This window comes from Amaranthus tricolor, chromosome 17, assembly GCF_026212465.1.
Source record: "Amaranthus tricolor cultivar Red isolate AtriRed21 chromosome 17, ASM2621246v1, whole genome shotgun sequence".
In the NCBI taxonomy this organism is placed as follows: domain Eukaryota; kingdom Viridiplantae; phylum Streptophyta; class Magnoliopsida; order Caryophyllales; family Amaranthaceae; genus Amaranthus; species Amaranthus tricolor.
In genome coordinates, this window is record NC_080063.1 from 12654469 (window position 1) to 12675527 (window position 21059).

At 32.4% G+C, this 21059-nt stretch overlaps 1 protein-coding gene across 4 annotated transcripts; it reads left to right on the forward strand.

Annotated features, from left to right (window-relative positions):
* The first annotated feature begins 7961 nt into the window (after positions 1-7961).
* Positions 7962-20964, forward strand: LOC130804198 (two-component response regulator-like PRR73). 4 transcript variants are annotated; one of them, XM_057668557.1, is made up of 10 exons: positions 7962-8149; positions 8318-8450; positions 8931-9316; positions 15452-15613; positions 15740-15873; positions 15963-16118; positions 18347-18512; positions 18598-18943; positions 19256-20012; positions 20579-20964. In XM_057668557.1, the coding sequence occupies exons 3-10, from the start codon at positions 8953-8955 to the stop codon at positions 20681-20683; spliced, it is 2190 nt and encodes a 729-aa protein (XP_057524540.1). In that variant the 5' UTR covers positions 7962-8149; positions 8318-8450; positions 8931-8952; the 3' UTR covers positions 20684-20964. The 4 variants fall into 4 exon arrangements, with proteins under 4 accessions (XP_057524540.1, XP_057524542.1, XP_057524539.1 ...); XM_057668558.1 differs by lacking the exon at positions 7962-8149 and adding an exon at positions 8176-8193; XM_057668559.1 differs by lacking the exon at positions 8318-8450 and having other exon boundaries at positions 7962-8317.
* The last annotated feature ends 95 nt before the right edge of the window (positions 20965-21059 follow it).

The following is a 21059-nucleotide window of genomic DNA, read 5'->3' on the forward strand; positions in this document are numbered from 1 at the left end:
ATTAGCAATTTAAAAATTATATTGACATAGTTTTTCTTTTTTTGAAAAATATAGTACTATTCATGAATTAGTGATTTTCTTTTAAAGCAACAACATAATAATACTATATATGAATTATGACTATTGAGATTTAGATTTTATTTCAGTTGAAACATATAACACTTTTTCTAGATAAGATTCTAGATTTGATCTTCAATATCCTGTCTCATCCTTCAGCCTACTCCATACTAAAAAAATTGTTAATGAATCATTATCTTTGATCAATTAGTAACAAGACAAAACTAATTATGGCATAAGAACCAATAATTATCTATCTCATATAGAAGTATGTGATCCATAATTTGCAATATGATGTGTTCTTAAAGGGTGCACTCTTATCTTACATGTAAAGGAAAAAGAGCAAATTAAGGGGAAGAATAGTCCCAAAAGTGAAAAAAGGGTGAAAAAGTGTGCACTTTTGGTTCCATGGTGTAAAGACTAAAGAGCATAACTTTGGTGAAGGAATAGTCACAAAAGTGCAATCAAATATGAGGTTACTATGAAAAAATACAACCATAACCACATAAAAAGTATACGATTCAAAGCTCAAATATCTATTTACTTCCATTTTTCATTTGCAAAATATTTTCATCCTTTGAGTTTGTCTTTTATTTTGCTATACATCTGTTTATGTATTTTAGAATCTTTCTTTCTCTTTTCATATAATTCAACTAACAAGAGAAGAAGGAAACCTTCACTTGCTCATCACTTTTCTTTCACTTCCTAGCTGGTATATACTACACTATATACCTAAACCTAGCTAGCTCATATGCACATATGCATGCCCATGTATAACAATGAACCTACTAAAGCGCGTATTAGAACCCTATTGGAGAATCTATGTTCGGACATGTTTAGACTGTGAACTGTGTCATTTGATTAAAAGCCCTATATTAGTTGGGTTATTCAATTACTCTTGTGAGATTTTATCTCTCAGTGAGACGACCTTAATACAAGGAGCCTAAATTCTTATAATTTGCACTACTTGGACTATTTAACTTATATATAAGGTATATTTTATGATAAAGCTGCCTTTGATAAAACAATTTGTGATGTATGGGGTGTGTCTTACTCAAAATATTAGATTTTCACTTTATTATGTTCTATGCATTAGTAACCATTCAATGTCAAATTTTGTTTGAAAATAATGAAAAATTCAAAATGGTGTAAAGGTGCCACAATTACTTTTATATAAATTTCGAAAAAAGACAAGCTGAACTTTGAAATCAATGGGGTCAATTAAATTTGAATTGCAAAAAACTTTAATAATATAAATTTAAAATACTTAAAGTGAAATCATCGAGATAGAAATAAACATTTACTCTAAAATGGAGAGAGTATTAAAATACTCTTTGTTGTTGTAATCAAATATTTTATTTAATTTTGCACACTTATCAATGCACTATTTTAATTCTAAATATCTATGATTGTGCTAGATTAAAAATTATAAAAAATTAATATCAACAAAATTCACACTGATACAAATCAAACAAAATATCACTTGACTATGTTTGATTTTGCACATTTACTTACCACCAAAGACGAGTAGAGATGCACCAACAAAAATGCTTAAGGAGGAAGAAGAAGTGAGTGTAACGGCTAGAAGGTATCTATAGTAGTTGATTAAATTGTGGCAATAAATACTATCAGAAAAAAAATATAAAATTTAGATTATTAAGAATAATTAATAATAGGAATTATTTATAGTAAATAAGCAATATGTGAAATTATTTAGGACAATTTTTTCAAAACTTAATTGCCAAACACCACCTTAGCTTTAGTTGTGTTTTTTTCAATATAGCACCATAAATAAAATAACCTAATAATTCTTTTAGTAACAAAAGTAAAATGCAAGTTTTATTTTTAAATTTTAGTCTTAGTGAATGTTTGATAATTAATTTTGTGATCATTACATTTTGATTATAAAATTGTATTACCAATATATAGTGTGGTTCTGATTGATGATGAGAAAGTTATTTAATTTATGTTTTATAACTCGGTTTTTCTAATTTATGTATTAGAAGATTATGTTTAAATTATAATATAGATAAATTTATTGAAATTTAATTTGTAATATTTTTTAAATTGACAAGTGTAATAAATCTTTAGAACATTTAAAAAAAAATCTTTAGAAAATATTGTAATGAGATTGAAACCAAATTACTCCATATTTGAAATCTAAACCTATGCACTAGCCGTGCATAGGTTAGAAAACTCCTTTATAAATAAAGGGGATGCACCATTATTTTGTTGTTAGATTTTTTTTATTTGAGGTAGATTAGAGAATCTCTACAAAAGGAGGAGAGAAAATCAATCTTATATATAGAATGTGAGAATGCACCCTTAGTCCTTTAATTACAAAGGTAAAAAGAAAAATCTTCAATCACATAAATTAAATGGAAATTATCAATGATACCCCTCAGTTTTGATACTTTATCAATGGTACCTCTAAGTATTTTTTATTATCAATGGTACCCTCGTACTATTGAGCGTTTTACAACCGTAACCTTTTTAAACTATTTTCATCAAAAATCATCCAAAACCGTTAATTTTTTTCATTTATTTTTCAATCCAAAACATAAAAGAAAATTAACGGTTTTGAACGATTTTGGACGAAAAAAGCTAAAAAAAAGGTTACGGATGTAAAACACTCAATAATACAAGGGTATCATTGATAATAAAAAAGCTTAGGGGTACCATTAATAAAGTGCAAAAACTCAGAAATATCATTAATAATTTCCCTAAATTAAATCATGATTTTCAGGTGGTTGAATTTATAAATTATTTTATTTGTATTTATCATTCTCTCACGTTCTTTGTTAAGTTTCTCAAAAACTCTTGACAAACATTTATGAATTGCGAATTCTGTTGAACCCAATTTATGTTTCAATATTTTTTTATATTGAGCATGTTGAGTGAATTTTTGTATGTCAAAGTGTATTTCAAGCATTGTGCAACCAAGTAGTAAAGTAAGTAAAAACAATTTAGACATATGTACACACCTATATTAATATATATTCTTCATCCATTTTTTGAAAGACTTTACCATTCACCAAAATAAATTCTTAATTATATTGTCATGTTACACGGTACACTAAAATTCTTATAAGAGACGATCTCTTTGAAAGATCGTCTTTAATTGGGCCGGTTCAAAATATTGTAAGTAGACATTAAGAATAATGTAAATAGATATTTAAGAAATTGAAAGTAGACATTAAAGATATAACTAAGCATAAAAGATAATGTAAGTAGGCATTAAGAATACGCTAAGTAAGAATTTTAATGGACTGATAGTTCTTTACATATTTTATGTAAAATTATTTGAGGTATGCTATGCGTGTCTAGAGGTTCCTTAATCTTAAATTAGAAAAACTAATCAAGACTCCGGAGTTTCCTAATATAATATTTTTAATGCCTACTTACAATATACTTAATTTAATGTCCACCAAGTAAATACGTAAGCACTTACAATATTCTAAATGTCAATTTACAATATCCTTAATATATAGAAAAACTTACTCTATATTTTCCTTTTTGGGCCAGTCCAATTAGATCACAAGAATTTATGAATAAAGAAATATAAATTATGGTTAAAATTATAAATTTAACAATAACTTATACGCATATACAAAAAACTGTAAATCCTAAAAGTGTTCATTCGGATCATCGGGTCGGTACAAAATTGAGTACTGCGTCTATTTTGATTTTTACATAATTATAAATATATTTTTAAAGTCGAGTCAAATCGAATTAATTATAAAGTAGGATAATTATCGGGTCATCTGGTTTATTTTAAATACCCAATGGTATTGGATGAATTCATAAGAAAAATAAATCTAATATTCAATATTTAAGAGATTTAGCACCAATGACATGCAAAATAAGCAGTCATTACTATTCTAATTAAAATGTATTTTATATATTTGCCATTGTAGTATTTTTATCATAAACATATTTTTTATTAAAAATATACATTGAGATGAATAAAATAAAATCACTCATAAATATAGTTTAACTTATAAATTGAGAATAAAATACAAACTAACAGCACTTAATAAGTAGTGCTAAAAAAACAAATGAAAATTTATTAGAATAGGAAGAAGTAATATAAATTGTAATTAAAAAAATACATATATCCTTATAATGGAATTTAGTATATTTACAAGAATAGAAGTTACTTGAAAGAAATTGGAAAAGTAGCAACACTCCTATCCTCGGTCCTTTATCCTTTCTCATTCGTCTATATATTTCAGTTTGAATTTGAAAATCTTTTAACCCAAAAAATGTGATCATATAATATTTTTAGGGACATTGGCAAAACTTAGTTGAAAATTTGTGTAGGATAATAATATTTAGACTATAAATTTAGATTATATTATAAAAGGTAAATATTTGAAATCTTACTCATAAAAACATTGTTGTGAATGGGATATGACAATAATGAAGAAACAAACACAAAACAAAGTGCAAAGAAAATAACCAAAATAGAGCACAACAATGGAGAAGCAAAAAGTATCTAAGGATACCCCCTCAAAACAAGTATATTATCATTAATATACTCAACAATAAATTAATGACTCACCTTACAAGCTTTAAGAACAATCTCTCAAAGTAAAGATTGAACCTTTGATGTCAATCTCTCTTAAATGCCCTAATACATGTGAAGTGAACTCTCTTGGCTAAAACCCTAGTTAACTCTTAGTATTAGACTCTCTCTTAAATCCTAATGAAATCCTAAGACCCCTTATATATTCTCATGACATGTTTGGAAGCCATAAGACAAATGGCTTAAAAGCCTACAAAAAATCGAATGCAAAATAGAATGTTTCTGATTCGTGTGCTGAACCTCGCTCTGGTTGAGCGGTTCCTGCTCGCCTGGTCGAGTGACTAGACAGAAAGCACCGGAAGGCAGCAACTTCTTGGCTCGACCGAGCCACCCCTTTTGGTACTTCCATGCTAACATCAAGCCATGTTAAGCCATCCACCTTGATCATTTCATCAAGTGATCCAAAGCTCAATCCTCCATAGCCCATGATACTCACATTTTCACTCTCAAGAGTGCAAGATAGAGTATGGACAACCAAGTGATCAAACTCATCACCAATCTCATGAGAATTGGATCTTGATTCAAAATAACCATTATTATTACTATGTGATTTTCAAAGTGTCACTATAGTTCGAATAGCAACGCCTCCTTCATATGTTTGTCCCTATTTGGGAGCCCTAATTTTTCAATTTTTTTTTTACAATTTTACAATAAAATTATAAATGTTGCTACATACATATGGCATGCAAACAATTTAGGATACTACCCTTAGAAAAATAGAACTTGTGATAGAGATTAATTAGTTCAAATAAGTTCAAAAAAGAAAAATAAATATAGGTAAGGTTTGATAAGTTTAATTAAGGGCAACAAGGTAAATTTCTTCTCAAATATTTCATTTATAGCTACAAAGAATGGAGCCTAATAGTTTGTCACACTCTTGTACCCTTGGTATTCTAAGTTTTTATGTGAAACTCTTTATTCTAAGAGACAAGTGTTCTTTTTGAATAGTCATGACTACACTCTTGAGTGAAACATCATGTTAATTGATCAATGCAAGTTTTATTTCGCAAAAATATACAACTGAGTAGCAAATGATCGAACGAGCGACGTAAGTGTCGAATGAGAAGTTAAGAAGGAAAAAACTTTGTATATCCTCGTGCTCGATCGAGCACACCTGCTCGATCGAGCTTATTAGTGCTCAAACAAGCATATGGTTGTTTCTCTTCCTTAATTCACTTCATCTTTGCTCCTTGCTTTTTGTACTCTAGATACCTTACGATCCTCATATCCCATTTTAATGTAGATTTTATAACTTTTAAAGAATATACTTGACAATCTAATCTTCACAAATTACTCTGTGTGCACTTTTTTTTAATCAAAAATGATTCTTAATTACTTTAAACATTTTAGATTAATCAGAGATAAAATAACTATAGTGGACTCAATTTAAACATTTTTGCTTTATATACAATTATCTAAAAAAAGTTTAGATAATATATTATTTTTAGAGTTATTTTAGCAGAGATGAAATAAGTAATAGAAAAAGAGGAAAATATTTTAGAATATAGCAGAAAATTTTTAACATTCATCCCTTTAAGTAGTTGACGTGTTTAGTGACTTCTTGTATAAAAGTTATATGATTTTCTTTTGTATACCTTAAAAATATAATAATTGCATATCTTAATGCAGTCATTTGATTTATTTATTTATTATATTTGCAGGTTTCTCTTTCTTTGAAAACCTTTTTCGAGTCGAGAGATTCTTTGACCGTACTCTTCTATATGGGTATGAGCTGCCGTCGTTCTTTCCTTCCCAAACCCTGATCATAGTTTTCTATGAATGGGATACACTAAGTATGATAATAATGATGATTTATTATATTTGTTAAAATTATTTTGCACTGTTATTTTAACTATATATCCACTCTATATAGTAAAAGCTCATAGTTTATAAATATATTTTCTCGAGAAAAGAATTATAATTACATAATAATTGTAAATACATTGTTACATAAATTGTAAAGTGATTTTAATAAAATTGACAATCAAAGAACTTGTCAAAGCTTATTAGTATAAACAATCATGCATACCATTTTTTTATTTACGTGACTAATAATGTGATATATAATAGAGAAATTTAATAATAATAATAATAATAATAATAATAATAATAAACAACTCTACTATTCTTCATCAACCCATAATACTCTTAATTAACAAGTATCAATTAACTCGAAATACACATTCACTTAAAATAATCCATTAGTGTTATTGTTGTCAAGATAATTTTGATTTACTCGATGTTAAATGTTCCTAGTAGTTTTTTTTTTGAAAGAAATATCCTCAGTAGTTAAGTGTATTTGAATTAATTATTTGAATTAATTAATACTTTAATGTATTTTAAGTAGATAGTAAATCTTCGAGTTTATCAATGTTAAATTTTTTTTACATAAAAATATTTTATAACTATGTTTCAACATTTACGGTTCAATTAATTTGTATTAATTAACCAATTTACACATTCATGTATTGCCTGGATATTGAAAACAATTTTTTTTTTGATATATTTTCATACTAACAATTTCGGGTGTTGTGCTATTTTTATACTAGTAACGGCTCGTTTGGTTAGTGGTACTAAATGGTGGTAATATGAATGATTTATAATGTAAAGTTTCACCAAAAATTCCATATCATTTCTATAGTTATGAAACATTAATCACTATAAATTTTTTTTGTCTACAAATTTTTATTACCACCTAATATCATATCTCCCAATAATAATGCATTAGAATGAATTATATGAAAAAAAATAAGATGATTAAAGTTGGATAAGTATAACCATTAAGATAGCCAAGAAATTTTTCAACCAAAATTACACTAATTTTTTATTTCCATTACCACTATTTATTACCATGTACCAAATGTGCCGTAAAATTAAATAGAAAAGCGTCTTTAGTTAGGCCTTATGAGTTAATATTTTTATTTAATGGAAGCATTTCTTAAAAAAACACAAATTGACAAGTTCATATGCAAATTGCCATGGAACATCAAAGGTTTGAGTGCTGATGTGGAAGGTGGGGCCCATAACAGGGCTAAAATGGTCATAAAAATGCAAGGAAGCATCTCATTTGTGCACTTTTTCAAGAACAAACCTTTAACTCTCTCAAGAAGATGCCACGTGGCGAATATCTGATTTATCTAAATCTATTTAGATCCTCCTCACTCTATTCTCTGTAGAGCTTTAGATCTCAATTTCCACATCAGCAGAATCACCTTACGTATCATCCTACATGGCACTTCTTTTGCCTCTCACTCCTCCACATCAGCATTTTTTCTTATTTTTTATTTATTTATTCAATTACACTTTTTAGGATATATATATAATATATCTTCTGTTACCCTGTTCTTTCATCTACAATAACCAAATTCATTCTAACATTTTACTTGCTCTTCTCATTTTTTATCAGAGAACAAATTCCCCAATAAAAGGAGCTGAATTTGAGCTTAAAGATTAAATCTTTAAACTATGGACAGTTCTTGAACTTCAACATATTTCAGAAAACCAGTAAAAATTCCATCTTTATTTATTTCTGTTTTGAATAATAAACTGTAAGAACCCTAAATTGGTTTGGGAATTTTCAATAAATCTTCAACAATTTGAAGTTTTAATTGTTGGTTTGATTTTGGGATTTTTATTTTAGTTGCTGTTTTGATGATTTTTTCACTGATGAAGGTACAAAATTCATGCTGAGCTCTTCATCAACAGTTTTTAGATGATAAATAGTCCTATCTCCTATGATTATCACTTTGCTTTCCTTTCATGGTCTTGTTCTGGGTTGTGCTAATATGAAGTAATTGTGATATAGGTAGTTTTTATTTTTCAAGTTTTGATCTTTTTATGAAATGAATCTTGTTAAATAGCATGTAATTTTAGAGGCAATTTTTTAGGTGAGTTTTTATGTTTATATGATTTGTTGTTTGTTGTGTTTTCCCTGTTTTGTCAACTATTTATCCCTATGTTAGTTGATAATAGGATCAAATACTTGATTTGGGTTTTGTTTTGATTGGTTTATTAGGGTTTGGGTTTGGATTCTTTACAGATTTTGAGAACTTGGAGAAAACTAATTAGTTTCAGTTGGTTCGAGGCCGTAATCTCCTTATCTCCGTTGATAAGGGTATGGTTTGCTGTCTTTCAACCCTCTCAAAACCGTTCGTAGCTTTTATAAGGGGGATACTACTGGGTATGATGATCATGATGATGATGATATAATTTAGTTGGTTTTTGTTAAGTGTGTGTATGACGGTCATAGATGATACTAACTTATCCTTTTTCCAACCTAAAATAGGGATGATTGAAGGGTTTCCTGTATGAGGTTTGTTCAGAAAAATGGAAATGGGCCCAGTGATGTCAAGGGGACAGCAGAGTTTAACCAACATATAGACGGCGAGAAAAGAGGAGGCAGGGGTGGGATTGCAGGTGAAGGTCAGGGTTTATCCGAGGAGGATGAATTGAGAATTATAGACGATGGCGAGGATGCAAACAGCAGGCGTTCTCTGAGTTCCGTTCAGCTTCCTGTGGAGACTGGCCAGCCTCATGGACAAGTACAATCCCAATCACAAGTTTGTTGGGATAGGTTTCTTCCTGTCGGATCTCCTAAGGTTTTGCTTGTTGAAAGTGATGACTCAACACGCCATATTGTTACTGCTTTGCTACGGAATTGTAGCTATGAAGGTGAGCTCCTTTCTCCAAATTACTTAATTTATTTCAACACATATTCTTGTGAGAGACAGTCTCTTTGTGAGACGCATTTTATATATGGGTTAAATAGCCCAACTAATACAATTATTAGCATATAGAATCTTTGTTTTGAGGCCGTCTCACTAAGAGATAGTCTCTCACAAGATTAGCTCTTCTTTCAATGACTTAGATGTTGTAACTTGATTTACTTACATGATGTATTTTTCAAGTTTCAGGCATGTATCTACTTGTTTATTTGTTTATTTATTTATATTTGTATTTATTTATAATATATATGTGTGTGTGTATATATATGTATATGAAAAATAGCAGACCATAACCTTATGAGCGGAGATGAGGAGGTTGCGGCAGTGAGATAACCTTAAGAATAGAGTCTTTACTGGTTATTTTTAATATCTTTGTCTAGGTTTCTTCCAATGCCTTTTTGGTTTATCCTTAAGAATCTTTACCAAAAGTTTGGGTAGAGGAGAAAAAGGGTGGAAATTGTTGTTATTTAGACTAAGGTACTTGTGGTGAACATATGTAATTGTGCAAGTTTTTAAATCACATAGAAACTTCTCCATGAGTTTGGTTCCAAATAAGTGACACAAACTATTCCAAACAAGCCGAACAAGAATTTTTGAGGTGAAAATGCAAAATTTCTAGTAAGGTGAATGAGAGCTAAATCATTTGCGGAGAAAGGGGATCACTAGAGCTGAAGGGTATTTTAATAAGAGAAAAGATTCATAATTTCATTATTGAAATAAAAATGCTTAATTTGATTATTATGCTTATTATCAAATGGTATGATCAACCATTATGGATCACTTTTTGCCGTAGTATTTAATCTCATGCTTTGTGATTGTGACTGCTGCTTCTGAAATTTCCATGAATTTAGATTCTGTTATCAGTTATCGCCTTATAAACTCCTAATTACATCTATGTGATACATACCATAGTACACCGAAGTCTTAATAAGACTCGTCCATAGGTGAAGGGTGAGGTGTTCAAAACATTTATGTCCAAATTGATATGATTGAGCCAAAATCGGCCGGTACTCATTTGTAACCTAATTTATTTTCCTTTTTTCCATTCTTTTATGCGATAGTTTTTGGATCCGGGATTGAAGTGATTTTGTTGTTTCTAGTGTTTCAATGTATATTGGTGGTTTTTTGGCTTCAAATGGTGTATAGGTAGGAACTAGGCATTGTGCACTTTTTGGTATGAAAGTGGAAATGTATAATTCCTATCCCAAGAGTGAGGCAAGTGGTGAGTACTTTTTTGTTTTCTTTACATCCTTTTTTTTCCTAATCTTTTTGTTAATTTATTTCCGCGGTGAACTAGGTCTCCTTGTTTTGTTTGATATCCAAACATGTATTCAATTCCTCCTAATTGCTTGATTTCACCCTTAAATCTATTGCGTGTTTTCCATTGATAAAGAGGTTTGTCAAGTCAAATTATGGCCGATCCCATTTTTTGGGATGAAGGCTTTTGCATCGTTTGTTGTTGATAAGATGTGATATTGATCACATAATATTCCGTCCTTTGCTTTACAACAACTTTTTTCATCTTTGAGAATCACGGGTTAGCCTAGTGGTTGAGGGCTGGCTTTCACCCTTGTCAAAAGATTCGATTCCCTCTACGTACAGCAATCCATCTTCCCCCTTGCATGTAGGGATTCTCTAGCCTATCCTCGAATCAAAGAAAATCTTTTTATCTTTAGCGTGCAACTTACAAGTTTAATTATTGAATATACAAGCTGCATCTTTACTAGATTCCATCTTGTTTTTACCTTTCATCGCGTTTTCATGGAAATTATTATCTTTTCATGCCTTAATTTCCTCTTATTCTGGAATTATGCATGTGATACACTAAATTAATTGCGTGTTGACCAATTGGAGAATGTCAATGAGGGTTAATGTTGACCAAGACCATGTCAATGAAGGCTTTACTTTTGTTGGATATAAAAAATAAAGGGCAGCAGTTCCTTTCTCAGTGAAAGCTATTAAAATAGCCCAAAAATTAGCCGCTTAATTAATTGTAATTAATTCAGTGTATCTGGGATTAGTATTTCTTAAGCGTGATATTTTATTAGGACTTAGTAAAATATTTTTAATACATTTGGGTTATTAAATTTTAAGTATGTTATTTTATTGAGATACAAAATAATATTTTATTATTTAAGGATATCAATCGTATTAAATTTGGGACAAAAGTAAGTTATACGATGAAAATAGGGTAAAAAGTATGTGTGTCATGGTTAGACACATAAACGTATGAAGTGTCGAACATTGATTAAGTTTAGTGACACAATTTGCTTACTCATTCTTTTGATGACTACAAACATCAGAACAAGAAAATATGATTCTCATATTATTCATCATCATCAATGGGAAAAATAATCAGTAAACAAAACTCTTTTACCCAGGAAACCCAAAATCATGTATAATCCTATTTCTCATCTCTCCATGTTCAAAATTCCCAAATAGAAAGAGGGAATCGATACTCATAAATTCTATCTAAAAATTGCAAGTTAAGGGAATCAAGCAGGGTTTTTAATGAAAGATTAAATTGAGAAAAGTGAAGTTAAAGTTTCTTAAATGGATTTTTATTGAAGTTAGGGTTCATAGAGAATCAAAGTTGAGTTAGAATCAATTAGAAGTTGTCCAAAGGTTTATTTGAAGGTTGATTGAAGTTAAAGCTTTGAAGAGGGAAAAGTCCATCCATGGTTTTCAAAAACCCTGCATATCAAGTTTTAATGGAGATTTGTTCATAAAAGAGGCAAGACACAATTAGTAAAGCTTTTAAAGTTTGATTTTGAGTAATTGATTTTATATATCAAATTCATTTGATTTATGACTATGATTTTGATTCAATATATTGTTTATTGTTGAAAATTTGTTTACAATGCTTTGAGTTTGTGATGACTAAGTTATTGTCAAGATTATTGAGTTTAAACTTCATGTTGAACTTGGGTATTATGATCTTGTTTTTGGGTTATAGTTTGAGTATCAATTAGATTTATTTAGGTAATTTTGATTATGATATCAAGTTAGGTTTCTAGTATCAAATTGAGTTCTTATCAAGTTTTGGGTTCTTGTTTAATGTTGATTAGTAATGGTTATTTGGGTTAATTTTTACATTATTGGGTAATCAATTCAAGTATTGAAGTTGCATTCATTTGGGTTCTCTTTGAGTTCTAGTTCATGTGGTAGTATTTGATTAATGGTTACAATTTGGGGTTTTGATTCATCTTCAAAGTTTAAAAACAAAGTTCATTTATAGTTCTTAAAAATTCAGGTGTTGTCCTTGCTGTTCTCGACTGATTTCAAGCATCTTCTGGCCATTTTTAGGTTTTGGTGTCTCATAAGATTTGTAAAGCTCTGAGCGCGGTCGCGTAGGTACTTGAATCGCCCCCAAATGAGTTCGTATGAGAGAGTTATGACCAAAATACTAACAGAATGTCATGAAAATCGAGAATAACCAATCATGAGATTAATTGTTCAAATTGGGATTTTAATTGGGTATTTCTTTAATCAAGTATTTAAAATTATTTTATGTTTCTTTATTGGTTAATTATGGATAGTATGAGTTTGTTGAGTATTATTGATGGTGATGAAAAGGGAGCCTGGATTGTTGTCTTTTGGCGTTATAAGTTGATGTACACAAGGTGTTTGTTCAAATGCATCAATGAAGTTCTGTGGTTTTCTAATTTGATTTTTGGTTGAAGAATTTATTCATAAAGGTAATCTTACAAACACTACTATCTTTTAAATTTAATTTAAGTATTTCAAAGTTCAAGCTATGTTATATAAGGTGTGGTATTACTGCTATTGATATTTTGGATTTTGACTTCGTTTGACCTTGCTTCTAGTCCTTGATCAAAATTATGTTTTGTATGTTCATGGCGTTATAAATATGAGCTTTTAAATATATTGTACTATGAAAATGAGTTATGGTTATTGATTTCAAAGAAAATCAAGTGATTTATTGATTCGTTGTATATTGAAATGTTCGACATTGAAAAATGTCCGTTTTTGGGAATTGGCAACGGATATTTATATTTAGATTATTGTGAAATCCTATAGCTTGATAATAGGTAATGGTTATTCGGATCGGTCTCGAGCCCCCGATCTCGTTTCGTTCTTGCAAGAACCGTATTTTCAGTGATGACGATCACCCATGTTCTCGGGATTTAGATCAAGCCTACTTCCTGACGGTCCATATATTCCCACGTTTTAAACTGTTGTTACATTATTGTTTTTAACGAGTTTTGAATAAATATGTTTGGTATATAAAGTTTTGTTTGTTTCGCAATGAAAACATATGTTTCATTTGCCGTATTGTCTCGCAATTGACTTATAAAGTAATGGCCGTATTTTGATTTCGCTATTAACTTGTAAAGTTATAGCCGTGTTTTGATTCGTTATGAACTAAAGGTTCATAGTCTTGTTTATGTCGATACCAAACAGTGTTTTTAAAAGAGTTTGGATTTGGATATAATAATGTTTTAGGTAGTTACCAATTGAGTAAAGAATTTGATTGGAGATTTTGTTAATGACTTGTATATAAATGTGATAGTTTGTCGGATTACTCAACAATTCAATTGTTGACAGTCTTTGATGGGGCCTATCCCTTATGGGGGATAGACCATTTTCAGGTTAGCTCTGATGCAGAGACGATGCCTACTTGTATTATGTGTTATGTGCGAGGCGAGGACTTCTTTTTGAAATATAAATGTAAATTGGATTTTTGTAAATTAATTTGAAATAATTTTATAATGTTTTGTAAATAATATTCACTTAATTATGTAAAATGTTTTAAATACTCTAATATTGGTTTGTTGCGGCTATCGGGCCACAGGTTGGATTCAGCTCAGACTTCTATAAGTCTTCCGCTATGCTTTGTAGACAATATATATTATTATATTGTCTACGCTAGTTTGGGCTGTTTCAGCTATTTTTATCAAATAATTGCTCTTTTTGATGTTTTAAGAGAAAGGTCATGACTAGAGAGAGACTTACTAACATCTTCACAAGTGTTCCATATCGGCTTATGAGATGGGTTCTACATACCCAAATCAAAGAAAGTGCTTTCTTTTTATATGTCTTCAGTTTACAAGGTTTATAGTCTTGGTCTGTGTAAAAAATTACTGGTCTGTTTATTTCTCGGTCTTAGTTTAGAAAGTCAAGCTTGCCAAGGGTCTCATAGGCCACAATTTCGGGTATGGTCTATCATTGCATATCCCTCCCCAGCCTTGATCATATGGCGGTGATGACCTTAGAAAGTCAAGTTGATGGTGGTTCTGTAGCAGATACATCCGACTCAATTTGCTTCCCGTTAGTTGGTTTTGTTCAGTCTTCTGGGCAATAAAGCTTTTGGCAGCTAAATCTTGTTGCATTCATATATATTATTGAGCTCATGGTTAGTTTCACACAGTATGGAATGGTTTAATTCTACTATGAAGCAGCAAATATATATTGTAGATAATAGTTACTTATTTTGGCCCAATTGTGGTTCTTAGTGTTGAGTTTTTTTTTTTTTTTTTTGAGTCGACAATTTTGTGTTAATACATCTTTGTGGGTCAAAGGGTTTCTTTTTTGGTGAAATTATTGTTTTAAATGAGTCATCAAATTTAGCATGATCAGTGTAACATGATTCGCCTGTTAATTCGATTTTTGGATTCGCAATTCGCTCAAAATGACTCTAAAATATCCCAAAACCGACCATAATTCGCTTTTTTTTATTTACGATTTGCAAGGAGATTAATGAATCATGTGACAGTGAGCATGATATTTCATCATTTGGTCATTGTTCTTGATTCTTAGCTTCAACCTTCAGTTACAACTTGCGATTTGTTTTTCCCTTGCCCCAAATGATAATAGCCTACTAGTCTGATATGCTTACTTTCTAATCCAAGAATTAGCATGTCACTTGTCAGTGATCAAAATTCTTCCTCATCGATGATAAAAAGTTCTCCCTGTCAATAGTTTTATGACTTTCCCGCAACACCCTCAAAGACAAGTATAAAGTTCATTGTTTTGATTTACAAGAATTAAGTAAAAACTTGTACTTCTGTTTTTCCGTTATTTTCAGCTATCGATAAACTCATGATTTTACCATTTGCAGTTGTGGCGGTGTCAAATGGTATTGGAGCGTGGAAAATCTTAGAGGACTTGAACAATCAGATTGACCTAGTATTGACAGAGGTAGTCATGCCCGGACTATCTGGTATCGGTCTTTTGTCCAAGATAATGAGTCACAAAAGCTGCCAGAATATTCCTGTGATTAGTGAGTTCTCATTCCGTTACGTCATTATTGTGCGTTCTGCTCGTAATTTTTGTTATTCCAGTGTTTTTTTTGTGTATTTAAATTTTCCATTATTCACGTGCAATGCTTCGGTGAATTTTCGTGCAGTGATGTCGGCTCATGATTCAATGGGTATAGTCTTGAAATGCTTGTCCAAAGGCGCTGCTGACTTTCTACTAAAGCCTATAAGAAAAAACGAACTTAAATTTCTTTGGCAGCATGTTTGGAGGAGGTGTCACAGTGTAAGTTCCGAGCTTTGTTCAAACTTAAGTTCTTCGTGTTTTAACTGTCATGCCGCTCATACATTGTTTTTCCCGGTTCTTGTTTTTAGTCTAGTGGTAATGGGAGCGAGAGCTGCGTACGGAATGAAGAACCTACTGGAGTCAAGTGTGCTGAAGAGTTGGACAATAACACTGACAGTAATGATGACAGCCTAAGTACCGGTTTACAAGCTCGAGATGGAAGTGACAATGGAAGTGGCACCCAGGTAACACTGAACTGTTTTGTTTTAGTAAATTAAATTAACATTCTAGATTGGGTTTGAATAATGTGATAATAATCATTGATAAGGGTTGTTGCATATTAAGGGCCAATCATAAAAAGGACTATTGTTGTTTACAAGTGTTACGTTGCGTACATCTGACCTACTTTAAGTGGCCTAGGTGGAAGCCACTTTAAGGGATATGGGGTGATTCCTTTTTGTTGTTGTATACTACTTCCTCCGTTCTGAAATACTTGCTACATTACGGTCATTAGCACTATTTATTGTTCATGTTTATTTCATATATTGCGGCTAATGCGTAAAAAAATATAATCAAGTAGGATCTTGTTTGAATCATCTAATCGCATATTTTTATGATATTAACTTTTTATAAATTTTAATTATGCATAATTCAATGTATAAATGATCAAAATAACGCATTGAGTTAAAAAGTCAAATGTAGCAAGTATAATAGAACGAAAGAAGTATGTTGTAAACCTATTGGACTGACTCATCATTAGCTCATTAGCTCATTAACTGTGGTATACATATCATTGTACCAACATTGGGTTTAAGAGTAAGTGTATGCATTCGTCAATAGAAAATTGATATATATGAACGAAAATGTTCTGTGATTCATGAGTATGGGTAACTAAGGAGGTTATCGAGTAAGTCCTTTACTTGGTTCTCTGATAAAAGGGATTGACGTATTTGTGCAACCTCCAATCCTATTAACAACTTTAAGGATGGTGTTTGTGCTCTCGATTAAGGACAATGAGTTGGTGAGTTACGACTGAAGTGTGTAATAAATTCATGAAGCATATATTTCTCTCGGTTCCATTGTAAGCCGACCTTAACCTTTTGAGATTAAGGGTTTGGCATTGTTGTTGCCGTGTAGCTCCATTCTAAGCCAATTGAATCTACCGATACCTCCAATCCTGTAAAGCACTTGTAAGGAAATATTTTGTGATACTGGTTTGGTGTGCAAAGGTCGAGAGTCACGCAAATGAATCATTGTCGATGAACACCGAGTTGAACCATTTCGTTTCATTTTTCATGACTGCGAGCTTTGCACTCATGCATATATAGCCTCCCATACAAAGTTAGACTATTCTTCTCATTTCATATATAAGAAGATTCAATAGGTAGTGAACACTCCTGCCTTTTCCGGACCACAGAAAGCCCAACCCAGCTCCTCCTCGTTTAAGTTTACTTTTCATCACCAAAAAAGGTAACATTCTGGAATTATTACTTACAATCGATGAAAATAAATAAAAAGGAACTTTAAACCCACTTAAAGAAATTAGAATCCCTAAATCCAAAAGAAGATTTAAAGCAAAACGTACGAAAAAAACATGTTTGTTGCTTTTGGGGGTAAGAGTATACCAAATGAGGAAGGCTCATGAGCTGAACAAGTCCATGATACAAAAATCCAATAAATGTTTCAAACATATTTTCTTTAGGTCTTGAGGCTCGTGCACTGTAGCCAAACTAGGATTTTCCGACAAACTGGCTACTTGTGTCTTATGAATTATTTTTTGTTTGATATTCAAAATTATCATTCCAGGGAATCAAGTCACTTAACTTGAATTCTCAGTACTTTTAGCTGGATCCTGTTCCCTTGTCCAGCTTTCATCAAGCCACTGTTACTGGGGCATGTCATTTACGACCCGTTTGGTTGTCGCAATTACATGGTAGGCAAGTTGATGAAAAAGTAGTATATTTTTGGTAAGAAAATCTTTTGACAAGTTTAATGATCATACTTGTTCTACTGCAATCATCTCATTTTCTTCTCAAAATTAATTCCAATGCATTACCATTTGATAAAATGGTAATCAATACTTGTGAACAAAAAAAACTTCTTTATGATCACAGTTTCATCACCATGGGTTAGTTACTTCTAGTTACTGATCAAGTGACGAGGTATGGAACATTATTATTTGTGTATCGTTTCTTGTCAGGGATTCAATCGATCTAGGCTACACTTACTGACTACTGTGTATCAAAATAGGATTTGTTAGGACTTAGGAGTCTCCGACATTAATATGTAAGCTTCCTCTATCATGTTATATTTCACGGGTCGCACTCAGGTAAGTATATCAGTTCGAGATTTGGGTATGGTTAAGTAATGAGAGTTGGTATTTATTTTCCTAGAATTGTATAGCACATTGATTTGCATGTGAACCATTAACCTTTATTCTTAATATTTCTTTATACTTTTTTTTAACATTCAGAATTCGTGGACAAAAGGAGCGGCAGAAGTTGAGAACCCACAACGACCATCTACTTGGGACCCAACAACTAATCCTCCTAACAGAACTTGTGCTCAGGCCGTTTATCAAATGCCCAAGGCATTTGCCAGCAGCTGGATGCCTGGAGCCACTCCGGATGATCAACCTGGTATGTGTTACGATAGTCGGTAAAAAGTGTTAAGTCTTTTTAGAATTTTAACAGTCGAATGACGTAGTGCCCACAACTTTTGTAGACAATGTTCCGATGGGTAAAGACTTGGAGATCGGAACACCTAACAATGGGCCGAACCGAAAGGTGAACATAGCAACTACCGCTGAGAAAAAAAAAGCGTCACAGATAGACCTAAACCTGAAATATGATGGTCAAAATTTTGAAGACGAGGATCAGGAGATGAGAAATGATGAACCTAATGGCGAATGTATCAAACAGGCTATGAACTTACCTGTAGAAGCTGTCCGAAATGATGAATTTCGTCGAGGAAACATTGATGCACCACCAATACATTCTGAAATTTCTAAAAATAAAGATAAATTAAAGCAGAATATCCTCAAGCATTCACAGCTTTCAGCCTTCACCAGGTATGTCACGGAGTTCTATACTTGATATTTGTATAGTATCGGACTATGTTACTCGGATTCTTTATTTTCCTTCACGTACCCGTGTCCATTCCTTGATGCTCTAATATTGGTATGGACTATGGCGCTTAGACGTTTTATATAGGCGTAAAATTGAATATTTAGACGGACAGTTGGACACGTACTAGTATCCGGCATCAGTACACGAGTCCAAGTAACATAGGTGTCTGACAATGTTTGAATTTTATATCATTGTAGAATGTCCGTAATCTTTAGATATTAAGACTCTGACATTGTTGTTGTGGTGTTGTTCAGGTATAATACGGGCTCATCTGGTCACCAGGGTCAAACTGGTAATGTCGGCAGTTGCTCTCCGCTAAATAATGGTTCAGACGCCGGAAAGCAATCCAATTCGGATCCTCTGAATCAAAATTCCAATAGTAGCAGCAACAACAATAACAGGGGCTCTACTGTTAATCGGTCTATCACAAAGCCTCCCATGGTCAATGATAAGGCACAAAATAATAGTTCATCTGTGTTTCAGTCGATGCAGAGCAGTCATTTGTCTAACGATAAGGTCACCGCAACTTGTAAGCATAGTACCGGACAAGTTAATGTTAACCTGCTGCAAGAGAATGATACGAGCACCCAGCAGCACACGATCCAACATCACCATCTCTATCATCAGCATAATGGACAGAAACAACAGATGGTTCCTGCTCAAGATGAAATGTCGAAAAGCAAGGATGGAACGGCACCTCCACAATGTGGGTCCTCGAACACTTGTAGAGCGCCAGCTGAAGTGAATGTCGCCAATTGCAGTTTGAATGGCAGTGCCAGCGGAAGTAATCATGGGAGCAATATCATAAACGAAAGTAGTGCTGTGGTAAATGTTGACACTACTAACATGGTCACTGATAGTGGCGTAGCTCCGAAAGATGGTGTTGATAATGGCGGCAGTGGAAGTGGTAGCGGTAGCAGTGTTGGTGTAGACCAGTGTAGATTGGCGCAGCGCGAAGCTGCCTTGAATAAATTCCGCCTCAAACGCAAGGAAAGATGTTTTGACAAAAAGGTAAACTATGTTTATTGTTGTCAAGGAACCAACTTAACCAAAAGCTTAAGCGGATGGTTTACGCCTCGGGATATGTTATATACTCTAAGATGCCCCCTTACACGAGAGCCCAAAGTACAAGCCCTCCTCCTACCTGGCGCTAAAATATTCCACTTTAAATTAGGGGTGTTTGAGATTCGAACCCGTTACCTCTTGTCACGCAGGCTTCTGATACGATGTTAAGGAACTAAATCAACCAAAAGCTTAAGCTGATGGTTGAGGCTCCAGGATACACACCCCCTCATACAAGAGCCCTTTATGCTCTCTTGTAAATGCAATACAGGCCCTCCTCATATCTGACGCTAAATATTTCACTTTAAATGAGGGGTGGTTGAGATTTGAATCCATGTCCTCATGTCACACAGGCTTCTAATACCATGTCAAGGAACCAACTCAACCAAAAGCATAAATTGATGGTTGGGCCCCAACATATGTTATATACTCTAACAATTGTCCATCATATTACGAGTCCTTGGTTGTCTTGAACACGAAATGACATGGGAATTGTTGGTGTATCGTGTCATTAGGTGCGATACCAAAGCAGAAAGAAGTTAGCTGATCAAAGACCTCGTGTGCGTGGGCAATTCGTGCGTCAAGTACGAGAAAACAAAGGGAAGAATGCTGATAGCTAGCACAAATCTTTCGACTAGCCGATGCCCAGATTATTTATGCCTATTCTTCCCAGAAGTTAGATTTCCTCATATGTAAAAGATTTCCATTTGCTAAAATCTGAATGTGTGCATGAGGTGCTAAAATACTGTCAAACCTCATTTTTATTCTGTTTGGTTTAGACTCTAGGAAGACATGTTTCTTTTTTTTTTTTTTCATTTCATGGTTCTGATTTTGAACTGTTTCAACGACCTTTTAACTTGGTAGCCTTCGGTTACCTATGGAAATAAGCTTTCTCCCTAAAGGTAAGTTTGGTGTCGACTATTCGAACAGTTTTTCAGGCTTTCACGAGTATTTTTTCGAGAACTCGAGAAATTATCATAGATTGTTATATGAGCC